Genomic DNA, 22632 nt, shown 5'->3' on the forward strand with positions numbered 1-22632 from the left:
ATTCTTTTATTATTTTGATATGAAATGAATTTATCGCTGATAGAATTGCATCTGTTGAGTGAATTTTATATATAAAAATACAAGGCATTAACAAATATATTAGTTATCCAAGCCCTCGTCAGCTCGATCACAATCAATTTAAATTTTGGCGCTTGCCAGTGCTTGTAAATGTCAAATGTAATCGGTATATCTAACTCTTATTTCGTTATTATTGTTTATATCACAACAGCCACAATGAGCGCCTTAAAATTAATGTACAAATTATATGCCTACGCTGGTAGAAGTAATTTAGCAGGCGCCACACGTTTGCTACATCCTGCACACAGTCCTGTCCAACGTCATTACCATTTGCTGGCCATAACAGCTTTACCAAATAATAAATACACGTGCCTGCAGCGCGCTTCCTTCAGCGATAAACTTGAGACGAAAAATGTAAATATGCAAATATGTAGGAATGCAACTATATACTGATATATAAATATGCATCTACTACAGCAAGATGAGCACAATAAGCGCGTTGCCACCAATAGTATACCACTGGCTGAGCTGCAGACCAAGATGCAGCTAATCTATACGTGCAAGGTATGCCAGACCCGAAATATGGAGACCATATCAAAGGTGGCCTATAATAAAGGTGTCGTTATTGTCACCTGCAAGGGCTGTGCGAATCATCATCTAATCGCCGACAATCTTAACTGGTTCACCGATCTCAATGGCAAACGGAACATTGAGGAAATACTGGCCGAGAAGGGAGAATACGTTACAAAAATTGTCAGTGATAGACATGAATATTTGCCAAATAATTAAAGAAGATGACAAAAGATATCTGCATTCAGTTTAGCTATAGACGTAAGCAACTTTATTGAGCAGGTCCGTGAGCTGCGCGAGCACCGGTGATGGCAGCGACTTTAGCTGCGCATAGAATTGACTGCGACACGGCGATTTGGGCTTGAGCAGCAAATGCGTCAAGTAGAGCATCTCCTCCAGTGGCAGTTCCATGGTGGAGCATTGCATATCATCCAGCTGTAGATGTTGCAGCACTCGCTGATGCTGCCAGTAGTCTTGTAAATAGCTGCCCAAGGCGCCAGCGAAGCGCAAATGCATGAGCCAGCAGTAGAGCCGAGAGAGATTGCCAGAGCAGTTGTCGCTGGCAACGAAATTGTAAATGTTGTGTACAAAACAAACGCTGGCCGAGCATGCTGTGCCGCCTTCGTTTAGCATATCACAGATCATCTGCCGCAACATATAGCACCGCGTATATAGCAGACTCTCCTTGGGCTCGCGGAATAGTTGCAGCCAGAGATCACAGTTTCGAATGAGCTGCATGGAACGGGCGAGTGCTATTTTGATATCCTGCATTGTGCTCAGCCGGCAGATGCGTCGCACCAACTGCCGCATTTGCAACGTGTGGACATTTAGTTCCATTGCTGTCGCGGCGTCCAACGTCGCATTGTTATCTCTGTTCCTGGCCATGGCTGACCAATCCATATCTTTGATTATAGACCACTCCGGCTGCAGTTCCGCATATGCCTTGTGCATTTGATATAACAGTGGCGCGTGTGTGTGGCCATTGCGCGTCCCATTGATAATGTTGGCGCACAGCTCCTGAATGCACTGTTTTCGATCTGTTTCAATGTTATTGTAGAAGCGTCGTATAATCGCATGCGCTTGAATGCATTGCATCAGCACAGCCTCTACCAGTTTGTCGCCATACTGGGCATGGCATTCAAATAAATATAATGTCGCCTTAAACATGCACTCGATGTCCGTGTGGCTGAGCTCTAGATGCTTTGGCTGTCCCACTTGCATTTGCTCTTGGCAATCGAGTAGCCAAAGAATCAGCTTGACGGAATGCTGTGCAGCTTGATCTAACGTTAAGTCACTGTCCACAGTCAACTCATTTCGGATATACACATCCATTATCACAAATTTCCTTTTCAAATGGTATTTACATTAAATTCTTAATTTCTACAGATTCTGTTAACAGTCTTCACTTATCGATATCGCTCTGATCTTATTTAACAGTTCTGTTAACCCGATGATTATACACAGTGCTGCCAATTATTTACACGCGACCCTTTTTCAAAAAACCACGGCCCAACTCTCTTAATTCAAATAAGTTTAAGGAATACAGCAAACGACTTTTGTATTTTTTGTAATTTATTATAATATATACATACATATTATATATATGTGGAGTTCGCCAATAATTCATTTCTTAGGCTCTCTGTTGTTCTTCTAAATATAAGATACAACATAAAATATATAACGTAAGCTTATAGTTATATCAAATACCTCTATGCCTTTCCGTTTTCCTTTTCTTACTCGTGCATATTTCATTATTTTTATAGTTTTTCAGTTAAATTTTTAATTTTTTTTTTTTGTTTTTCTATATTATATATAAACAAGAATCAAAGCGTAATGTGCATGTTTCGCATTTGCTTTGCTTCATACATATCCACATCTTGAGGATATGCTTCGACTTAAGAAAATAGAAATATATTAGTTATATTTTTGTTTTCGTATTAGTTTTACTTTTTTTTCCAAATATGGATAAAAAAAATAATAAAATTAAGAAAACAGCTCTGAATACATTGATGTTGACTGATATACATTTTTTTTCTCTCTCCCCCTCTTTTATCATCATATTGATGAAAGTTGTTCATCTTTGTGTGCATCTTCATTTTTACTGTTATCTTCGGCTTCATTAATTGCCCTATCATTCTTTTTGAAAAATTATGAAAATATATAAATAAATATATATGTATATATATAAATATATAAATACATGTACATATATATGTATATATAAATATATATACATTTATATATTTATATATATGTACATGTATATATATATTTATATATATAAGTATTGTGTGTAATATACGCGCGAAGATTAATAATTAATTCAACATGTTTCATTTTATAATACATATATAATATATATATATACCATATAACTATATGTACTATATATATGTATATATATATTGGTTGTTTTTCTTGTGGCTAGCGCTGCTATAGCACATTTGTTGTGGCTCTTCGAAATAGTTTTCTCCGCAGTATTTGTTTTTCTTGTAGGAATTCTTGAATTTAAATGAGAGTGTGCGTGTGTGTCTTTGTGTATGAGTGTGATCAGTATGTGTGTTTATATGTGTGAATTTAGTTAATTTCCTCATTTCTCTTTTCGATCGATGTGGGTATTCTCGGACGGCACAGCTTAGGCAAAGCCAAAGCCCTCTGAGCACTCGTGTATGGCCTTGAGCAAACAGCTGCGCAGCTTATCATACGACTTGTACATGGGCAGATCCAGTTGGTTAAAGCTGCAAGAATAGTCGAGTATTAATTATCAATGTTTATACATATGTTATCAGTTTGCGGCCCACTTACCAGGTGTGTGCGCATGGCAAACGATCGGTGGATCGATCATCGCGATGTATTTGGAACTTTTGTATGCCATTCATGCCTTCTAGGGAACCGAAGCCCTGCAACGGTACCTTCGAGGTGCCAGTGACAAACTGTAGGAATTTCGCGCGGTCTGCTTGATCGAAGCTGCGCAAAGCACGCCAAAACCATTGAATCTACAATGTAAAGCATAGAGCACGGTTAGTACATATAAATCTATAGTGGGAGTATATCATAGCGCACCTGGGCCGATTTGGATGTATACTTGTGGTACTCAGTGTTTGCCTTCAGATCTTCAATGTCGATATCCGGCAGTCCGGATATGAGAAGCTCTAGTTCCTGCTCGTTAAATATAGATATTAAATGCTTTGGAATTATATCATAGAAGCCTTCAAGGAATGCGTCCAATCTGCAACGAAGCGAATAGTCATAGTAAATATCAAATTTGAATTGCTGTCATCGCAACTGATTGAAATTAGATTCCCACTACTCACTGCTGACGTATGGAGCCGCTCATCTTTAGCTGGCAAACGAGTTGAACATATTCGAATTTATTTTCTTCGGTGACGGCAATGTCGCGTCCATTTGGCTTGAGATCACGGATTTGTGTAACGCCAAACTCTTGCACCTCTGTCGAGAAGGTTAACTCGTAGCCAAGCGTTGATATATCATTTTTCATCAGATAGTCCAGCCCCTTGTAGAACTCGTAATCCTGCGATTCCATATCTGTATGCTTCACCTGTTTGCCCAGGATGTGTTTATAAAACGAGCGTGTGAAATAGCATTCCAGTAGCTTATTATCGTGCACGGCTTTGGCTGTGTACACCCAAAAAGAAAGAGAAAGACCGAATGAGCTTATCGAAATACAGAGGGAGAGAGCGAGACAGATAGAGATGGGGCATATTACTTACCTATGACGCGGCCGACAAACTTAAAGTAGCTCAAATGATTGGGATTCGCATGACTCGATGGATTTATCATATAGGTAACGCGATCGCCCGGCGATACGCAGAACAAGGCATACATGGGATTAAAGATCTCTCGCGATATTATCACATACCATTCACGGAGTAAGCCGCCAGCATCCTGGCCCTCCTCATCTACAATGGCAATCGATTAAATTCAAGTCTCCAGCTGCTTGGTGGTCATTACTCACCCTCGAATACAATATAGAAGCGATTCTTCCATTCCTCGGGACCCAGACGATAGAGCACACGGAATGAATCCTCAAATACGGTAACACGCCGTACGCTAACTGTGTGCTCTTCGCGGCGTATGCCCTCGTCCAGTCGCTCCAGCTCGGTCTGGAAATACTTACGCTTAACGTCAAAGTCGAGGATACGTGTATGATCGACCAATACGGCGAACGGGCCGTCGGACAGATGTGTGGCCGACTGGCGTAATATTTGATTAAGCACCGTGCGATGTTTCTCAGCGAACTGTAAAAACTTTTGGCGATCCTGCTTCAGTTGGGCCTCGTGGGCGGTGAGCGCCACCTGTTGGCCAGTAGCAGTACCTATGGAGCCATCCTGCATGCGGGATTCATCTGTAAGGCAAAAGATAACGGATCAATTTGTGTTGCATAAATTGCATTTACGTTCCGCTTGACGCTTGACGCACCTTCAAAGCTATTTGAAGTCTGGGCCTGGCTGCTATTGCTGCTGCTGTTTGTGTCGTCCAATTGTGGAATATGTTCGGTCACTGGATGCGGAGCAACGCGCAATCCGGAGCCGCTGCTAGCCGCAGCTGCAGCTGTACTGCCGCCACGTCCGGGCTTCCTGGGTGTTACGCGATGCGACGCGTGTATGAGAAAGAAGGCCTCAACAGTCGGCTGCAGCACCAACACGGCAAACTCATCCTTGGACTCCTCCAAAGCCACCAGGCACTCGCTCAGCGTGTGCCATAGCACGTCCAGGCATAGAATTTGGCTGAGCGTCGGCTTGGCAGCTGGACTCTTGGAGCCATTGCCACTTGATGTCTTTTGGTCGGTTTCCATGCTGTTGCTGCTAATGCCACCGGCACCTGCACCTGCACCTGCACCTGCACCTGCACCTGTAGCCGCAGTGTTCGGGGCAACTGTTGCCGTTGCGCCCGCATCGCCAATAATGTCAATGATTTCGTCAGTGTCGTCCGTCGGGCTGTTCTGCACCTCGTACATGTCGCGCACCTGCATGAATATCTTCAGCGTGCGCAGGAAATAGGGCTGAGCCGACGAGTTCGACATTAGCTTCTTCATTGATGGCAATTGCAGCTCACAGGTTGGCTTGGCATTCTTTGGTGCCGATATGATCACCGATTCGGATGTGAAGCGATCCTGCATCGTGCCCTCGTGGACGGTTAAATTGGTCAGCAAGGCAGCGCCGCTGCTGCTGCTAGTATTGTTGTTGTTGTTGTTGTTGCTGTTTGTGTTAGAGCTTGCGCTGCTGTTATTGTTGTTAGTGTTGTTGTTGTTGTTGCCAGTGGTGACGCCAGTACTGGTGCTGGGGCTGGCGCTGGCGTTGGCGCCGGCGCCGGCGCCGATGGTAGCGTTGCTCGTGCCCGGTTTGTTAGCGTCCACCGTATGCTGGCCATGTGTATTGTACGCTCTGATCTCGTTGAGCAGCGTTTGTATGGCTTGACGCACCTCCTCGGCCAGGCCGAGAATGGCGGCGGTCAAGTACTGTATAAATATGGCATTCGATGCCTGTGAGCACTGCGTGAGATTCACTATCAATTTAGTAACGTTGTCTAGACCTTCAGTGGTGCCACATTGATGGGTCAACACCTCAATCACCAATTGCAGCTGTGAAAAGTTCTTGGCATAGATTTTGCGACGTGGCTTATGTGAGTGGACGGCCGTCGATGGTGTTGGTGGCAGTGGCTTTGACATTTTAGCACCACCTGCTGCTCCTCTCGGCAATGCCATCTCGTCATCTTCATCGTCGTCGGCATCGTCGTCGTCCTCATCGTCATCGTCCTCGTCATCGTCGTCGTCGTCATCGTCGACGGCATCATCGGCTTCACGATTGGGAGCCGCCCTTGGCTCTGCCTCCTCCTCTGTGTCGTCGGAATCGTTTTCATCATGTGCAACCAGCTGCGGCAGTGGGCGTGGTGGTTCGCCCTGTGCTGCGCTGGCATTTCGGGTGCGCATCTCCTCTTGAAATTGACTGAGCGGCACCAGGGCCGGCAATTCATCATCCAGATGCTGTGTTAACATCTGTTCATCCTGCTGGGGCATTTGCTCATCCTGTTGCTGTTGTTGTTGCTGCTGCTGCTGCAACTGTTGCTGTTGCTGTTGCCGCTGGTGTTGCTGGTGTTGCTGGCGTTGTTGTTGCTGCGACTGTCCATGGTGCAGATGCACCTGCATCTGCTGCTCCTCCTCCTTGGGCAGATCAACGCTCAGCGAGGCCAACAGTTTGACCAGCATGTCCGTCAAGTGCGGCGAACGACAGATGACCTTGTACGGCAGCATCTCCAGCAGCTGCCCAAATGGTGAGTCAGTGAAGGATAAGAAGTCGCTAGTGTTGCTCTGCCACTTCCAGGGCGGCTGCGAGGTCAGCGGAAACTGCGAGACATTGGCCAAACGCACTGGCGTCTGCCTATCTATATTCAGCACCACATCCCAGAAGCTGTGCGCGTTGGTCTGATAGGCGACAGTGGTGCCGTCATTGTTGTTGTTATTGTTGGTAAATGGCGGCGGCTTAGCAGCGCTGGCAGCTGCCTTGGCTGCAGCGGCCTTCGATGTGGACGGCGCCTCATCCAGCGGCTGTGCCTTGGGCAGCTGCAGCTGCTGCTGCTGATGCTGCTGATTCTGATTCTGATGCTGGTCATCCAGAATGCCGCGCAGACGATTGGCCATTTGATAGCGATGGTAGCGTGAGCGGTAATCCCCGTTGCCGCCGCTGGCCGCAGAGGAAGCTGCAGCTGCCGCTGCCTCATCCAAGCGCGACGAGGCACCGACATTGGGCATGCCGAACACGGAGTTGAGCATGCGGGTACGCGACTTCGGCTCACGATTGTAGGGCAAGAAGCTGAATGGATAGTGTTTGGCCAGCACGAACAACAGGTCGAGGCAGTTGCGCACTATCATTTGGGCTGCCTGCGGATTGATGCTGATGCTGCGAGCGCTGCCCTCGTACATGCGATTGATTAGGAATATGTTGCTCTTGTAGCCGAAGGCGGCATCGACGCGCAGCTTCAGCCACTCGGGCTTGCTGCCCGAGTTGGCGACGCCGAAATTTGAATTATCCTCGTTTGTCTTCTGTATAATGCTAATCAGGGCCTTGATGATCCAGTCACGTGTCGGCTCATGATGGCATAGGTTGCGTATCACACGGTGCAGCCGCACGCTGTTCACCTTCTGATCCTCCACGAACAGGAACAGCAGCAGCGTGGCCAGTGAGTCCGGATCGAGCAGGATATTCTCATCCTCCATCATCAGCAAGGCCAGCGGCTTCCCTGTGGCCGGCGCAATATGATGATGATGCACAATTGTCGTGTGCTGATGATGTTGCGGCTGAGCGTTGCCGCTGGCATCATACCAGATGGCGCTGTGCCAGCGCGCCTCGTCCAGATTCTGTAGCGTGGTCTGGAAGCGAGCTGCAAGTGGGGAAAGGTATAAATTCGTGGGTTTGTTAGCCTCTATCAAGAATCTGTACTCTGTATGCCAAGCCAATTGGATCTATCGTTGGGGATACTTACATAGCGCATTACTCGGTGGATGGGCGTCCATACGAGCGCCGTTGCGTGACTCCCAGTCGCGACGCAGGAACTGCGCCTCAGCCGCCAGCTCCGGCGGGAGGCTTGCTATCTGCGACTCCTCCATATCAGTGAGTATCTGTGTGGGGAGAATTTCAATACTCGACATAAGTAAATTATATAAACACCGAGCATCATTCATATCGACTCACAGCTTGACGCAAATTGTCGGGTAGATTCTGGAAGAATGCGGCTGTATCGACGGGGTCATCAGGATTGGCGCTCTGCGCCGCCTGACGTTGCTGCTCGATACGCTGCTGCATGAGCACCTCCGACTGTATATTGGGCGGCAATGCTGCTAGGAATTCCGGATTCACTTCGACCAGCGAATCGTGCGCAATCTGTATGGCATTCTGCTGGGCACGCTGGCGTATACGCTGCATGCGCAGATGCTCCTGGATCACCTCCTCGCGCATCTCGCTGGGCAACGCGGCCAGGAAGGAGGGATCCACGCCCTCGGGCACCTCCAGGTCGCCCAATGCGGCACGCACCTCTGGACTCATGTCGGTGACAACGGCGGCGCTGGCTGTGGCGCCACCACCACTACCACTAGTGGTTGTAGTTGACGTCGATGTTGATGTTGATGTTGTTGTAGCTGTAGCTGTGGTTGAGACTGTGGCTGCGGCTGAGGCTGAGGCTACGGCTGCAGCTGCGGCTGCGGCTGCGGCTGACGCTGCGGCTGAGGCTGCGGCTGATGCTGACAAAGCAGCCGCAATAGCATTGTCAAATCTACTAGTAGCCGCATTGTCAGCTGCCTCGGCTTCGTCTGCTGTGTCAAAATCAAAGAGCGAGCTCGGATCCGTCGAGCGCTGCTGGTTCCTGCGACTGCGCAACTCCAAACTTACGTTGGGTGGCTCCAAATCGGGAAAGTCTGGCACCGGCTCTGCCTCGACGGCGGCCACAACAGCTGCGGCCACGGCTGAGAGAGTTGCCCTGTTGAGATTACTATAAGGCTCCGGTGGGTCTCTCATAGTTGGTCGGGGGGCCTCCTCGCGCTGATCGTTGACCATGAGCTGAGCGGCCAGCTCCGATATGGATACATCTGGCGGCGGCGGGTCGTACAGGGTCGTGTGATCTGTGGCATTCGAGAAGTCTGGCACGAAATCCTGATCCGAGTCAGACTCCGGATGCTCATCTTGGTCTTGTTGCTGCTCCTGCTGCTGCACACGTGGCTGCGGTTGCAGCGGCGGTGGCGGCGGCGGATCGGGGAAGTTCAAATTGCTCGGCATCATATCAAGTGGGAATATCAAGTCGGAATTCGACAAGCGCACGGGCGACTCGCGCCAACGGTCGTCACTGTTCTCAGCTCCATCCTCGGCATTGAGGCGCCCAGACAACGAGACACGCTGCAGGCGAGCGACGGGCATCTCCCGACTAGAGCGACCACCACCGGCGGTGCGCGATGAATTTGCAATAATATTGTTGTTGCGGCGCGTCGAGTTCTGGCGCGACTCGTTCATCTGGAAAAAGCAGGACAAATACAGATATATAGCACACACGACATATATACACGATGCTAATATTCATACATGGAACTCCATGATGTCAGCCGCCTCGGCGCGTGTTCGTGTACGCGATGGCCGCCCGCTGCTGGGCAGATGCGGCATTGGTGGATGGCGTGGTGGATGCGATGGCGGTATGCCACCATGGCCACCACCCATGGCCGCTGACGGGCCCTGTGCACTGGGGAACAGCTGGGGTGGTGCCTGCTGCTGTGGCTGCGACATTGACTGCTGCTGTGCAGGCTGATCCGGAGGACTGACCGAGTCCTGTTCGTTGGTCAAATCAATCTCCGCATATATATTGTAGAGCGCCTGGTGGCGAGCGCCATTGTTGCGTTGTCGCGGCCGACGTGGCTCCACGCTCACAGCTGGCAGGAATAAAGATAATTAGGAATATATTTTTGCAATTCCAAATAGAGCAAACTTACCAGCTGGAGGCGCTGGAGCTGCTGCTGCTGCAGCGGGTGGTGCTGTGGCTGGTGCAGCGGGTGGTGCTGCGACTGCATTATTGCCGCTGCCGCTGCCGCTGTTGTTGCTGTTCGCAGCCGTGAGAGTGGGCGGTGCTGTTGAGGTTGCCGACGGCGCCGTGGGCAGCGATGTGGCGTTCATGAATTGCATCGATGGAATCAGTCTGGGTATGGAGCTACGGAAATTGTTGGTGGCCGAGCCTGGCGTCAATGCCGTTGTTGTCGCCGCTGTTGCTCCAAATCCTGCCAGTTGTGCAGACGGTGGTAATGGCGGCGGAGCGAGTACACTGGAGCTGCTGCTGCTGGTGGTTGTTGTGGATGACGAGCTCGTGAGCCAACTGTTGACAGCTGTGGCCGCGGCACTTGTCGCATTCGCATTAGCGCCGGTTGCAGCTGCGCCTGAGTCACCGGCTGTGCTGGCCGATGCGGCTGTAGCAGCAGCAGTTGGGGCATTGGACGAGGCAGAGGCAGCACTCAAAGCAGCTGCAGCCGCTGCTGCCGAGGCCACGCGATTGGCCTCCTCCTGCTTGCGCTGCTGATGAGCCAGCTTGAGCTCTTTGATCAGGTGCGGCAGCAGAAAGTGTGCCGCATAGAGACAGGCATCGGTTTGGCTCTCCATGTCCAGGGCTTTGGCTTCCTCCAGCCACCAGTGCAGAGCTGCGGGGTGAAAGAGAATCGTTAGCGAAGGCTATAGAGGATTGTGATCCGTCACTCACCATCCTGTGTGAACATCTCCATTTGTGTCTCTTCGGTAGGATTCTGGTGCGTGGGCATGCAGACGCAGTACTGCTGGTCCAGGTAGAGCAGACGACGTCGCACGCCAGTGTTGCACAGCGACGAATTGTTGGGATGGCTAACCGCCGTATTGGAGCCGCCGCCCGTGCTGCCGGTGCCGTTGGCGGCGCCGCCGTTGCCGCCGGTGCTAATCACTGCCGCAGTCGGCGGTGCTGTCGATGGCTGCTCGTCGAGCAGATTGCTCATGTTCGGATTGTTGCCGGCACCGCCGCCAGCATTGCGCTCCAGCTGCACCATGGCCGGCGGCAGGAATCCGTTCACGTTGACGTCCCCAGGATTGGCGGCATCCGTGCCAGCGCCGCCACGGCCGATGAAATTGAAGTCGGGCGCCATCCACGAATCGGATGAGGAGCGCAAAGCGGCTGCCACCGAATTGGCATTCGAGCTGTTGCGTCCAGCAGCAGCTGCTGCCGCCGCCGACGACGAGGCGCCGCCATTCACATCTATGTCCAGGGGCAGCGCGATCGAGCTATTCATGCGCACACGGAAATTCGATGGCGGCTGTGGCATCAGGTGTCCGTGTCCGTGTGCATGGCCACGTAAGATTTCGCGCATTTGTGCCGTTTCGAATCCGTCGGCGGCGTCGCCCAGCTGTTCATACAGGAACACATTGGTGTCACGCGACGCCTGCTCCATGCCATTAGCGCCGACCGCACCATGGCCGCCATTCGGTTCGATGGCGGCGCTGCGCCGTGGCCGATTGTTGGAGTTGGCTGCGGCCGAGGTGCCCGAGCTGCTGCCGGTGCCATTCACTTGGGCGAGAACTTCGTCGATGAGAGCCGCATCGTCGGCATTGCGTGCACGAGTGTCCTCATCGTCGTCATCATCGTCATCGTCATCATCGTCGTCGTCGTCCTCGTCATCATCCTCGGCATCGACGTCGGCATCATTGGATGCCGTCTCGGATGACTCCGGCTCATAGATATGATCAAATACTTCAATATATTGGCGCGGACGCTCTTCATCCACGTCCGTTTCGCTGTGCTCGTCCGCCTCCTCATCGGCGGCCTCATCATCATCGTCATCGTCCTCCTCCTCAGCATTGCGTTCATCGTTCTCCGTCGATGCTTCCGAGTCCGAGTCACTGGAGCTGACATCGCCCAACAGTATTGCAGAGCGTGGGCCACTGCCACCGCCTCCACGTCCGCCCACACTGCTGGCGCTGGCAACTCCACCGCTGCCTGCTCCAGCACTGCCACCGTTGCCGCCGCCGGTATCTGATGAAGTGGAGGCGCCATCGCTGCCACCCCCACCACCGCCGCCGCTGCCGCTTCCACTGCCACTGCCACTGCCAGTGCCGGCCAGGCCATTGTCGTTGGCGGCGCTGCTGCTGGCATTGCCACTGCCATGGGCACCGGTGCCATCGACATCCACGTCCGAGTTGCTGCTGCCACGCAAGCGCATATCGCCAATGTTGCCAACGGCCGAGCTGCTGCCGGACGAGCTGGCGCCAGTGGTGCCAAGGGTCTGGCCAGAGCCAGAGCCAGAGCCACTGCTGCCGTTCTCAGTCGCTTCACCGCCAGATCCTATGGCCCCGTTGGCGTTGCCACTGCCGCTGGCATTGCCGTTGCTGCCGCCGCGCGATGCCAAGAAGAGGCCCTCGCACTGAAGGAAGTCGTCCCAGAGCTGATCGAAATTGAGCACCGGACGCACTGCCGAGCTGCTACCAGCTCCGGCGCTTGCGGGCGGCGGTGGTTCGGCGGCCTCGGTGCCATTGCTGCGCTCATCGCCGACATCGATGGCGGCTGCATTGTGATTGCCGCCGATGATGCCGGGCCCGCCGCTGTTGCCAGGGCCAGAGCCGGACGATGCCTGCGGGGCCGAGTCCTCCGAGTCCACGGCCATCTCATCCGAATTGAATATGAACTCGAATGCATGACGACGATCGGACAGCACATTCCGTATGATATCACGCAGCACATGCTCGCCGCTGCCCATCGCGCCCGAGCGCTCCGCAGCGGCGTTGACGGTGCGCGCCGCCAGACGTGGATACAAGCGACGATTGATGATCGCGCTAACCGTGTTGCCTCCTCCCATGCCGTTGGCGTTGCTGTTGTTGCCATTGCTGCCGCCATTGCCGGCCGAGCTGGCGCCGCCGAAGAGGATGCGCTTCGAGCCCAGCGCTGTTGTGGCCACATTGAAGCGCAGCAGAATCTCCATCGGGCGCAAGATGGCGACCAGAGTGCTCAGCGTATTGTGATTGGACAGGTCCTTGTATTGGGCCACCTTGGTCAGATAGGTCATCACGCCCTGGCGCAGCAGCACCCGATACATTGTGTTCCGGTGCATGTGCACCTTATCGTACAGCATGGGCGACTCAATCAGGTTGGGGAACAGGCTCATTAGCACCTGGAGGCGTGTGTGCTTCTCCGCCGAGTCCGGCTGGGCGAGTGCACGCGCCACCGCCGCATGCAGCTCCTCGGCCACCTGTTGCTGCACGCCCGCCTGCTGATAGCAATCCGAGAGCGAGCAGATCAGCACACGCGCCATTGTGCTCACCTCGGGCACATGCTGGCGCTGGGTCAGCGGCAGGAAACGATCGAGCATCACGGCCAGGAACGTCTGCGACTCGCTGCCAATCAATGGACTATCGCTCGGCGCATACACATGCGCGAGCAGCACCCGCGGCACCAGCGACTGGTAGGCGCGGGTCGCGTCCGCCAGCAGCTTCAGCAATGTGGCACGCGACAGCGTTGGCTTGTTGTGGTTGTGCGCACTGGTCGGTATATGCCAGGTGCAGCAGCACGGCTCGTACTTCTCCGAGCTGCAGCTCGTCGAGCTCGAGACACCGCCAATCGATGTGGCTGAGCCACTCGACTTCTTCAAGCTGGGAATTGTGTCCTGCAACGAAAGAGGCATTCGATAATTAGAACTTGCTTAGCTTGGCGTAAAATGAGTGCATTGATCGCAGGTGCCCGACTGGGAGATACCCTGAACAGACTTTAGTCTTGCCCTGAATATCCCTTCTTTCGGGGAACACCTTCAGCCTTCAGCCACCTGGCTTAATCTACTCAAACATTTCGAGTCTCGACTTACGTCTTCTTCGGGACTCGCCATGCATCCGGCTGTTGTGCCTGGCGGTTGATCGGGCAACAGGAGCTCGGCAGCTGAGTTCTGCTGGGGCTGATCCGCCACATTGGCGGTATAATGACAGCAGGGCTGCACCAGTGCCAGCAGCAGCTCCTTGAGCACGGCAATGGAGGACTGCACTGTTGGATCATCGGTAATGTCAGTTTTGGGTGTAGTTTCCTTCTGGGTTGTCGATGAGCCTGTCGCGCCCGTTGTGGACGCCACTGGCTGCTGGCCAAATTTGGACTTGACCATGACGCGACCGTCATCTATCAGACTGCTGCTGCTATTCGCATTGATCATGTACTCGCCCTTGAGCATCTCCTTGGCAGCGGCCACGAAGATTTTGGGGTCGCGCGACACCGCTGTGGAGACCTGGGTGAGCACATAGATGAGGTCACGATGGCCGACCGGCACAATGCTAGCGGCACGCATGCCCAGCACGCGCTCCATGGCCTCCTGCAGCACGGGCGGCGCCTCCAGGACGTGTCGCATGATGATGATCGCATAGGTGGGAAAGCCCATGAAGCTGCACGACTGCTGCAAGTGGAGCAGCATGTGCACACCGCCGCAGCGTATGAACACCTGGGCGTTCTCAAAGTTACGGGTCAGGCGCGCACACAGACGCAGCAGCGACAGCTTCGTCTCGTGGTGCAGCAGATGCGGTGTCTGCAGCAATGCCACAATGCTGGTTATGATGCGGCCGCAGTCGAACTTGCTCAGGCCCACGTTCTCCTCGTTGAGCACAATCTTCTGCGTGCGCTTCGGTATGCCCGTCGTCGACGAGGCGTTGAGGGTGGTGTGGCTACTGCTGCTGCTGCTGCTGCTGCTGCTGCTGTTGGCGGCGGCAGCTGCTGCGGCCTTGGCCTTAGCCGCAGCCGCGGCGCTCTTCTGGCGCGACTTGCTGCGCGTTGTCATGGCCGGTGGTGGCGAGTGGTTTCCACTCACGTCATCTTGGGTTGCTGCTGCCGTTACCGCTGCCGCTGCCGCCCCTTCGCCGTCCTTCTTCTGCTGCTGCTTCTGCGACGGGGCTGGTGGTGGTGGCGGCGGCGGCGGTGCCAGTGGCTCATTGAAATTGATCAGCTGGCGCAGCGGCACGAGCTCGTCGGTCTGTATGGTGCCGTTGCCGTCGGGCGATGTGCGCACCACACGATTCAGTATGTTGTCAATCTTCTGGGGTGCAATGGGATTCTGCAGTTGGGTAATCGCCTCGCAGATCTTCAATGCCGGGTAGACGGGCCGATGACTGCCGGACGCATCGCTCACCTGGGTCATGCAGTTGAAGCTAACGGTGCACCGCTGCCGGCCAATATTGATGTGCAGCCAGCGTTCGCCAGCGGCATAGGCGCTGCGAATTAGCTCATTGTTGGCGTCCGAGTAGGCATTCCATTTGCCAGTCGAGGCGTCGTACCAGCGCCACAGGTCACTGCTGACCGCGCGCATGTTCGACTTGCGCTGCAGTATGTGACTGATGCTATCGATGGCATCGATGAGATCGACCAGGTTCTGCACCCAGCGCGGCACCGATGCACGCGTCTGTCCCTCTGCCAGCTGGGCCTGATCCAGCATCCACTGGCTCATGCAGTCGAGCAGCTTCACCAGGGACACCATTGCGTCCTGTGCAGTGATGGCCTCCACCAGTGGACGATGCATATCGCTGTAGTTCTCCTCCAGCAGCAGCGTGGACGTCTTGAGGCGTACGAATAGACGTGTGGCCGTCATTCCAGTCAAGCACTCCTCCAAGCGACTGGCCTTCGGTGCCGGCTTGCTGCCGGCTGGTGATCCCGTTCCGGCTGCAGCTGCGGCCGTTGCCGGCTCGAACAGCTGCAGGGTGAAGTCCACCCATTGAATGATGTTGCGCACAAAGTTGGTGACGAACACCTGGCGATTCAGCTGGTTGAGGCGTCTGTAGAGCACGGCTATAAGATCAGCCGCACTGTTCACTGTGTCCGGTATGGCCTCCATGAACTCAAAGGCGCGCGACACGGCCTCGTCACAGAACCGATCAAATACGTATGGCGGCATCAATTTCAGTTGCCTGTAGTCATAGCCGGTTGGGCTGGGTGCCGGCTTGGCCGCCGACTGGGATGACGTAGCTCCAACTGTGGCGGCAGGTCCATCCGTGGTTGTGCCGCCGGCACCCGTGGTCGAGCTGGATGTGGACGCAGTGGCGCCACCGCTGCCCGGCGCCTCCATATCGACGTCCATGTCGCCGGCAACAGCTGCATTCGATGCCGAGCTGCCCTGCGACAGGCTTTGAGTTGATCCAGCGCCAGTCGTTGTTCCAGTGCCAGTGCCAGTGGCAGTGGCAGTGGTAGATCCGGTGCCCGTGCTAGCACCGGCTCCAGCTTGTACTTGAGCCGAATGCGAGAGAGCGCTTGCCTCCGGATTGTTCAGCAGATAGTCAGTGGCCTCCTCCAGCGAGGCATTGCTGCGCAGAGCCTCGATGATGTGATAATGGCGGAAGCCCATGTCCGTCAGAGTCTTGATGTGGTCAGCATTGAGGCCGTCGTCTGTGCTGCGTATATAGAGATTCTCCAATTTGATCTCTTTCATGCGCGTATGGTAACGGTCGAGCAGCATCTGATGTGACTTTATCAAGTGCTTCAATATCAAGAGCATCGTCTCGAACATGCTGGTGCCGTAGTTCTGTATGGGGCGACGGCACCAGATCCGGCGCAATGCCTGCATGGCCAGCTGATGTATGTGAATCAGATAGAATACCGGCTCGAAGGGCACACTGTCGGGCATGTAGTTGAATCGTGGACTCATCGTGTATGGTGAGTCGAGCATGGCGCGAGGATTCACCATCTTCTCGAGCAACTGCAGCCAGGCATCCAGGAACTCTCCTGTGCCCTCAGGGCAGTCGCGTTTATCATCCTCATGCGGCTGCATCAGATCGTCCAATGGTGCCCATTGATCGAACTCGAATTTCTGCGAGACATTGTCCAGCGACAGGGCCCAATAGAACATCTCGAAGAACGCCTTCAGGCCGTTCTCGGCGCAAAACTGTGAGATCATCAAGTGGAAGGCGCTGCGCTTATCGTCGAACAGCATCGGGCCAGTGAATCCGACCGAGCAGATGAGAAACGTTAGCTTCAGCTTGGGCACCGGCTTGGGCAATATGCTCTCATGACTGAATCCATTCACCAGTATGGAGCTGAGGATGCGAGCGATTTCGCGCGCCTCCGGCGTAGGAACTTTGTTAATGTTGCTAATGAGGTCATTGATGCGACGTTGACGCGCCTGCGGTGAGCCCACCGATAGCTTGACCAGAGTGCCCAGCAGCTCAGCCAGGGCACGGCCCAGACGCGAACTGGCCGCCAGCAGAGACTTGATATAGCGGAATTGCTCTTCGGGCGTGTATTTGGTACGGAATTCGGCAGCGCGCTCCAATTTGCGTGACAATTCGGCTTCGGTCATTGGATCCGCTGTGCCGGCGGCTGCGGACATTTGTGCAGCAATCTCGTCCCATATGAGATCCGGGTGCTGGGTGGGCTCATCCGAGCACAGATTCAACAATATTGTGCTCTCCCACACCAGCGATATGTACAGCTGGACCAGTTGCTGCAGCAGCTGCACGCCCGTCTCACGATTGGCGCCCCAACGCTTGAGCAGCACAGTGCGCATTTCAGTGGACGCGTTGCGGCAGAGATGCACCAGCATCACCACATAGCCATGCACAAAGCTCATGTTGTGCAATATGGGCGTGTACTCGGCATTGGCAAAGCCGTCCTCCAGCCGCTGGCAGCACACGAGCTCCGCCAGCAGCACGCTGCCGCCCGGAAAGGTGAAGTGCTTGATCAACGGCTTCAATTTCGCCACAATATCGGCCAGCTGCTTGAGTGCCACGTCCAATACTTTTGTCTCCTGCGCCTGGCTCAAGATCGCCTTGCAGACGTTCGCCACAGCCTGGGACGTGGTCGATACTGGTGAGTCCACTGGCAAGTTGGGCAGCGATAGCAGCTGCAGTATCGGTTTTAGGCCATCCTTTTGCACAAATTCGCGGCAGTGATCGCCATTGGGGCTGTTGCTGAAGATCGCCTCGATGAACTTCATCACATTCAGTATATAATCGATGAGCGGTATGGCCTCGCGTTCGGGCTGCTGTGGTTGTTGTTGCTGCGCCTGTTGCTGTGCTTGTTGTTGCTGTGATTGCTGTGGCAGCAATTGCTGCTGCTGCTGCTGTTGTTGTTGTTGTTGCTGCTGCTGTGGTTGCGCTTGCTGTTGACGATTGGCCACAACGGGCGGCTGTTGAGCGCTGGCACGCGTTTGTTGCTGCTGCTGCTGCTGTTGTTGTTGTTGTTGTTGCTGCTGATGCTGCTGCTGCTGCTGCTGAGATGCGGAGCTCATCTCCTCGTCATCATCATCATCGTCGCCGCTGCTGTCGTTATTATCGGCGGCGCTCTGCAGTGCCGGGCCAGCTGCCACCATGACCATAGCCGATGGCGATGGCGTTGACGGTGCCACCACGTGCGCGGAGCTAGTGACACTGTTCTCCTTGTTGGCGCGCCAGCATATGAAGCTGGGATCAGATCCAAGGCGTACCAGTTCGTTGAGCAAGCGAACAATCGCCTCGGTGGCATCGGCACGCAAATATGGATGGTGCTTGATCAGATCGTCCATGGCGTTGCCCAAATTGGTGGCCGTATCGCCCAAGGGATCCGAGCTGCGACGGCGTCGCATAGCCACCAAATAGTCCGGCGAGAGCAGCACGCGTAGCACCTTATCGAACGGATCATACGATAGAAACTCAAAGAGGCCCCGTTCATTCAGGCACAGCGCTGAGAACACATTCGGCAGTGAGCCGAGAACCTCGCGGGTTGCCGGCACATCCTTCTGCAGGAGCGCCTTCAGCATCACACTGGTTATGCCCAAGTCCTGCAGCGATGACAACAGCGATGGCTCATTGAATACGTAGACGGTGACCACATCGGTGGCCAGCAAAAACAATGATGGTCCGTAATACTCGGCATTGGCGATGATGTGACGCAACGACTGAGTCAGGCTAGTTTCCATAATGTTGCGCATATTGCTGAAGTGCGCATGATCCTGAATGCTCTTCTTTAAGAAGTTCAGCATTGACTTCAACAGCGCCGCCCGCTGGGTCACACACGATGGCTTCTTTGGCTGCAAGCTGCTGCGCAGCTGTGACGACAGCTCTGCCTTGCGCTCGGCCAGTGGTCGAGCATAGTAGCTATTTGCCGGATACTGTACAGGTCGTTCGCGACCAGCTGCATCGCTGCTGCTGCTGGCCGCAGCGGCCAGGCTGCTCAGCGCATGTATGCCAGAGCCGCGGGAGCCAATCTCCAGCCAACTGGCTGGTGTCCCAGCGCCAGCAGCGCGCGGATGATCCCCGCCGCTGTGCTCCATGTAGACGCGATAGGCACGCTGAGCATTATCACTGGCACTGCCGCTGCCTTCGCTGCTCGAATTATCGCGACGCGGAGATGCACTGCCACTGGCCACGGATGCATTCTCTGTGGCAGCATCTGCAATTGTGGTTTCATCTTAGCGTATTGCAATCAAATTAGGACAATTATTCAAGTATCTTACCATCATCATCGGCATGCTCCAAAGAGCCATCTAGTTTATCTGTAGAGTTGTGCTCATCCCGCAGCGTCGACTCCTTCAGTGTGATGCCGATTTCGGCTAGGGCACGGCAACAGCTTTTGATCTCCTTCTCGAGGCGGTCAATGAAGACATTGAGGCCGTTGTTCTGGTGAAAGCGTGCAATGTCGATGTTGGTGATTAGATCAATAACGCGTACGGCGCGGGTCACAAATGTAATATGCTCCAGATCAACACCCGGCCAGCTAATGACGCGCAACAGCGACTGCATCATGCCGCTCTTGACAAGTGCCGAGCCGCCCAGCTCATAGCTGGCCAGATGGTAAAGCAATGAGAATAGCGAGGTGGCTAAGATCAATGGATAGCGATCTGTCAAGCCGTGTGTGGTCAAATTATCAATGCAATCGCGCACTAGCAAAGGCAGTGTGCCGCCTTGTCTCTCAGCGCCCGTATAATGCACGATTTTCATCAAACGGGAGCCAGCTCTGAAATAAAGAAAGATCATAGCCAAATGAGCAGATGTTAAATGATGCTCAGGATAAAGAAATACACTGCAGATTCTTCTCGATGTCTTACCTGGGCACACTGGGATTACGATCAAAGTGGAGCATTGATGTAAGCGTACGCAGCACAGCGGCACGTATTTCCACCAAGTGCACATCTTCCTTATCAATCAACTCGCATAGCTCCTCTCCGAAGCCAGGATAGAGCACTTTGTCTGTGTTATCCTGCAGTGCGTTCGAGTATATCAATATGGATACAGCCTGCAGGCGCGCCTGCACAAATTGCAAACGCAACTTGTAATTGTTAAAGCCAGAAATGAGACGCACTCGATGAGCAATGCGCATCTGTAAAAGGGAAAGTAAATCACTTACAAAATGTTGCATACAAATAATGAGCAATTCCAATTGTAATTGCAATCAGAACAGACCTTAATGGCCTCACTGGGCTTTGAGATCTGTCCGGCTATTATTTTGATAACTTCTGGGGCTGCCGCTGTCTGGCAGAGATCCATCATGTCTGGTATTTCAAGCTGTGCAGCGTGGCCATTCTCATCGACGTAGTCAATGCACAACTGATAAAGGAACTCTAGCTTTGGCTCGCCAATGCAGCAGTCCTTTAGGGATAGTCCGTAGTTTGGATCGCCCCAACGCTGCAAGGTGCGAGAAACATATAAAATCAGTATATCTGGCAAAGTTGGCTCCATCAAATTGCTAAATAATGCTTACCTCAGCGATATTGAACAGTTTGACGATAAGCAATTCCTTCTTCTCAAACGGCAAGCGTGGAATGAAATTGCTGCGCTTGGAGAACATGTAAAGTAAATTAAGCACGGCCAGCACAATGTCCATGTTCTGTGATGACAGTAGCTGCGTCAGGTGCTCAATTGAATTGTACAAATGACGCGAGAATGAGTGCTCGATGAGCAATGTTGTGAAATTGAGTACGTGCAGCAGCAAAGTAACATCCTGTGAAAGAAGGACAATGGGAGATATCAAATTTATATGTACATGTAAATGCATATTAGATCATTTTATATACACCTAGACATTTACGTTTTCATTTATCTTTTACTATCTTAAGGACTTACCGATTCATCGAATGTTGTATCACACTGCAGCACAAACTCATTGCCATTGACATGGCGAGCCGCCTCATCGAGTATTTTGTCGAAGCGATCCAATATTTCAATCCAATGATATAATTCACATTTCCCGTATATCCAAACATGCACTGTATCCAAAAATTCTAGCAATTCGGGACGAGTGCGTCGTTTGGTCAGTTCATCAATCAATTCGCGACATTCTGAAGTCAGCTCCGAAGAGCCCTTCTTCAGTTTAACGGTATCAACCTTCATGGCTGACGCCTGCTGCTGCGTTAGCTGCCGACGCCGCCTTGTGAAAGTTATGGGTTCAATCAAGTTGTTGCGTTCCTTCCTTTATTTGTTCTTCCTCTCAATATTATTAATTCGTAGTTATAATTTTTTCAAAATTCAGTATTTCGTTTATCCTTCAATTGCATCGAGTTTTTCAAATTTTATACGTCAAAGTCTTTAATAAACTGCAAAAAGTCAAGAATTAATTTTTTTGCACAATTGATAATTGAAAGTTTTCACAAAACTACAATAATTTTGCAATATTAATATTGATAGGGAAAAAATATATATGTATGTATATCAAACGGAGAACAGAATAATTCCGCGAAATTCCGAGTAATTCACTGAACGCACGCACTCTAAACACTGAAACAATACGCGACTTCTACCGACAATAAATAAAACGGGAATGAACAAATAAATAAGACCAGCCTGTGAGTTTCGAGCAAATGAAATGAATGCCAAACTAACTGCGCTTTCGTCGTTTTCAGTTTTCAGTTGTCAGCTGTGGCCGCCGATGCGAAAACGACGACGACGTCGCTGTCGCCACCGATGATTCGTCTTCAATTCACTTGCTGCTTACTTGCAACAATAACACAGACATCACTTGCAATTGAAAACGAATTTCAGCAAGCAAAAAAAAAAGGGAAAAAAAAAATTTAACATGTGTTTACGAGTGCAAAACGATTAGTGTACTACCTTCACTTGGAGATGACAAATGTATTAACTCGACAATTTAGGATTTCTAATATATGAATTGCTTTTACAACCTGCCGATGCACAATGAAAATGTTATCGATAAACGTCAGCTGTTTTATATACAAACTAACGTCAATCAAAAGCAGCACAAATGTGTCCCCACTTGCTACATATACATATATATATACATCCACACACATGCACACACACACACACATGCGTGGGTGTGAGTAAGTGTATGTCTTTGACAATTTAAAGTTAGGAAGCTCTATGCACTTATGTGAATCAATAAATAGCGGCTCTCCATTAGGTTGCCAAACACGGTCTTTTCGCTTAGCTTGCACTAATTTCACAAATTGAAGGGCCTTGGTACACACATCATTTAGAAGCAGATAGCAGACGCTAAATAATAAGGAGAACGAATGCGGCAGGCAATACAACGTTAACCGCAACTTGTTTATGATTTCTATTAATTTACGTTGCTGATATCACTGCAGCAAGTCTTAGG

The 22632-nt window shown here is 52.2% G+C and overlaps 3 protein-coding genes across 4 annotated transcripts; 1 reads left to right on the forward strand and 2 right to left on the reverse strand.

Moving 5' to 3' along the window:
- Positions 1 to 142: 142 nt before the first annotated feature.
- Positions 143 to 823, forward strand: LOC108620201 (uncharacterized). Its single transcript, XM_018017100.2, has 2 exons — positions 143 to 432; positions 496 to 823. Exons 1-2 carry the CDS (start codon positions 169 to 171, stop codon positions 805 to 807), a joined length of 576 nt encoding a protein of 191 aa, XP_017872589.2. The 5' UTR covers positions 143 to 168; the 3' UTR covers positions 808 to 823.
- A 2-nt stretch (positions 824 to 825) lies between these two features.
- LOC108620200 (uncharacterized) lies at positions 826 to 2035 on the reverse strand. Its single transcript, XM_018017099.2, has one exon. It carries the CDS (start codon positions 1918 to 1920, stop codon positions 838 to 840), a length of 1083 nt encoding a protein of 360 aa, XP_017872588.1. The 5' UTR covers positions 1921 to 2035; the 3' UTR covers positions 826 to 837.
- Positions 2036 to 2142: 107 nt separating this feature from the next.
- HUWE1 (HECT, UBA and WWE domain containing E3 ubiquitin protein ligase 1) lies at positions 2143 to 22209 on the reverse strand. Of its 2 annotated transcripts, none has more exons than XM_089474505.1 (19): positions 22125 to 22209; positions 21141 to 21610; positions 20779 to 21018; positions 20481 to 20702; positions 20126 to 20397; positions 19535 to 20034; positions 13946 to 19470; positions 10831 to 13750; positions 10076 to 10771; positions 9675 to 10015; positions 8298 to 9605; positions 8089 to 8224; positions 5029 to 7986; positions 4565 to 4954; positions 4320 to 4508; positions 3903 to 4224; positions 3652 to 3817; positions 3394 to 3584; positions 2143 to 3326 (listed from the first exon to the last, which is right to left on the reverse strand). In XM_089474505.1, the coding sequence occupies exons 2-19, from the start codon at positions 21405 to 21407 to the stop codon at positions 3224 to 3226; spliced, it is 16746 nt and encodes a 5581-aa protein (XP_089330631.1). In that variant the 5' UTR covers positions 21408 to 21610; positions 22125 to 22209; the 3' UTR covers positions 2143 to 3223. The 2 variants fall into 2 exon arrangements, with proteins under 2 accessions (XP_089330631.1, XP_089330630.1); XM_089474504.1 differs by lacking the exon at positions 22125 to 22209 and adding an exon at positions 21897 to 22030.
- Between the last annotated feature and the right edge of the window lie 423 nt (positions 22210 to 22632).

The sequence above is a fragment of the Drosophila arizonae genome, chromosome X (assembly GCF_054131065.1).
Source record: "Drosophila arizonae isolate 15081-1271.41 chromosome X, UAZ_ARI_1.0, whole genome shotgun sequence".
Lineage (NCBI taxonomy): Eukaryota > Metazoa > Arthropoda > Insecta > Diptera > Drosophilidae > Drosophila > Drosophila arizonae.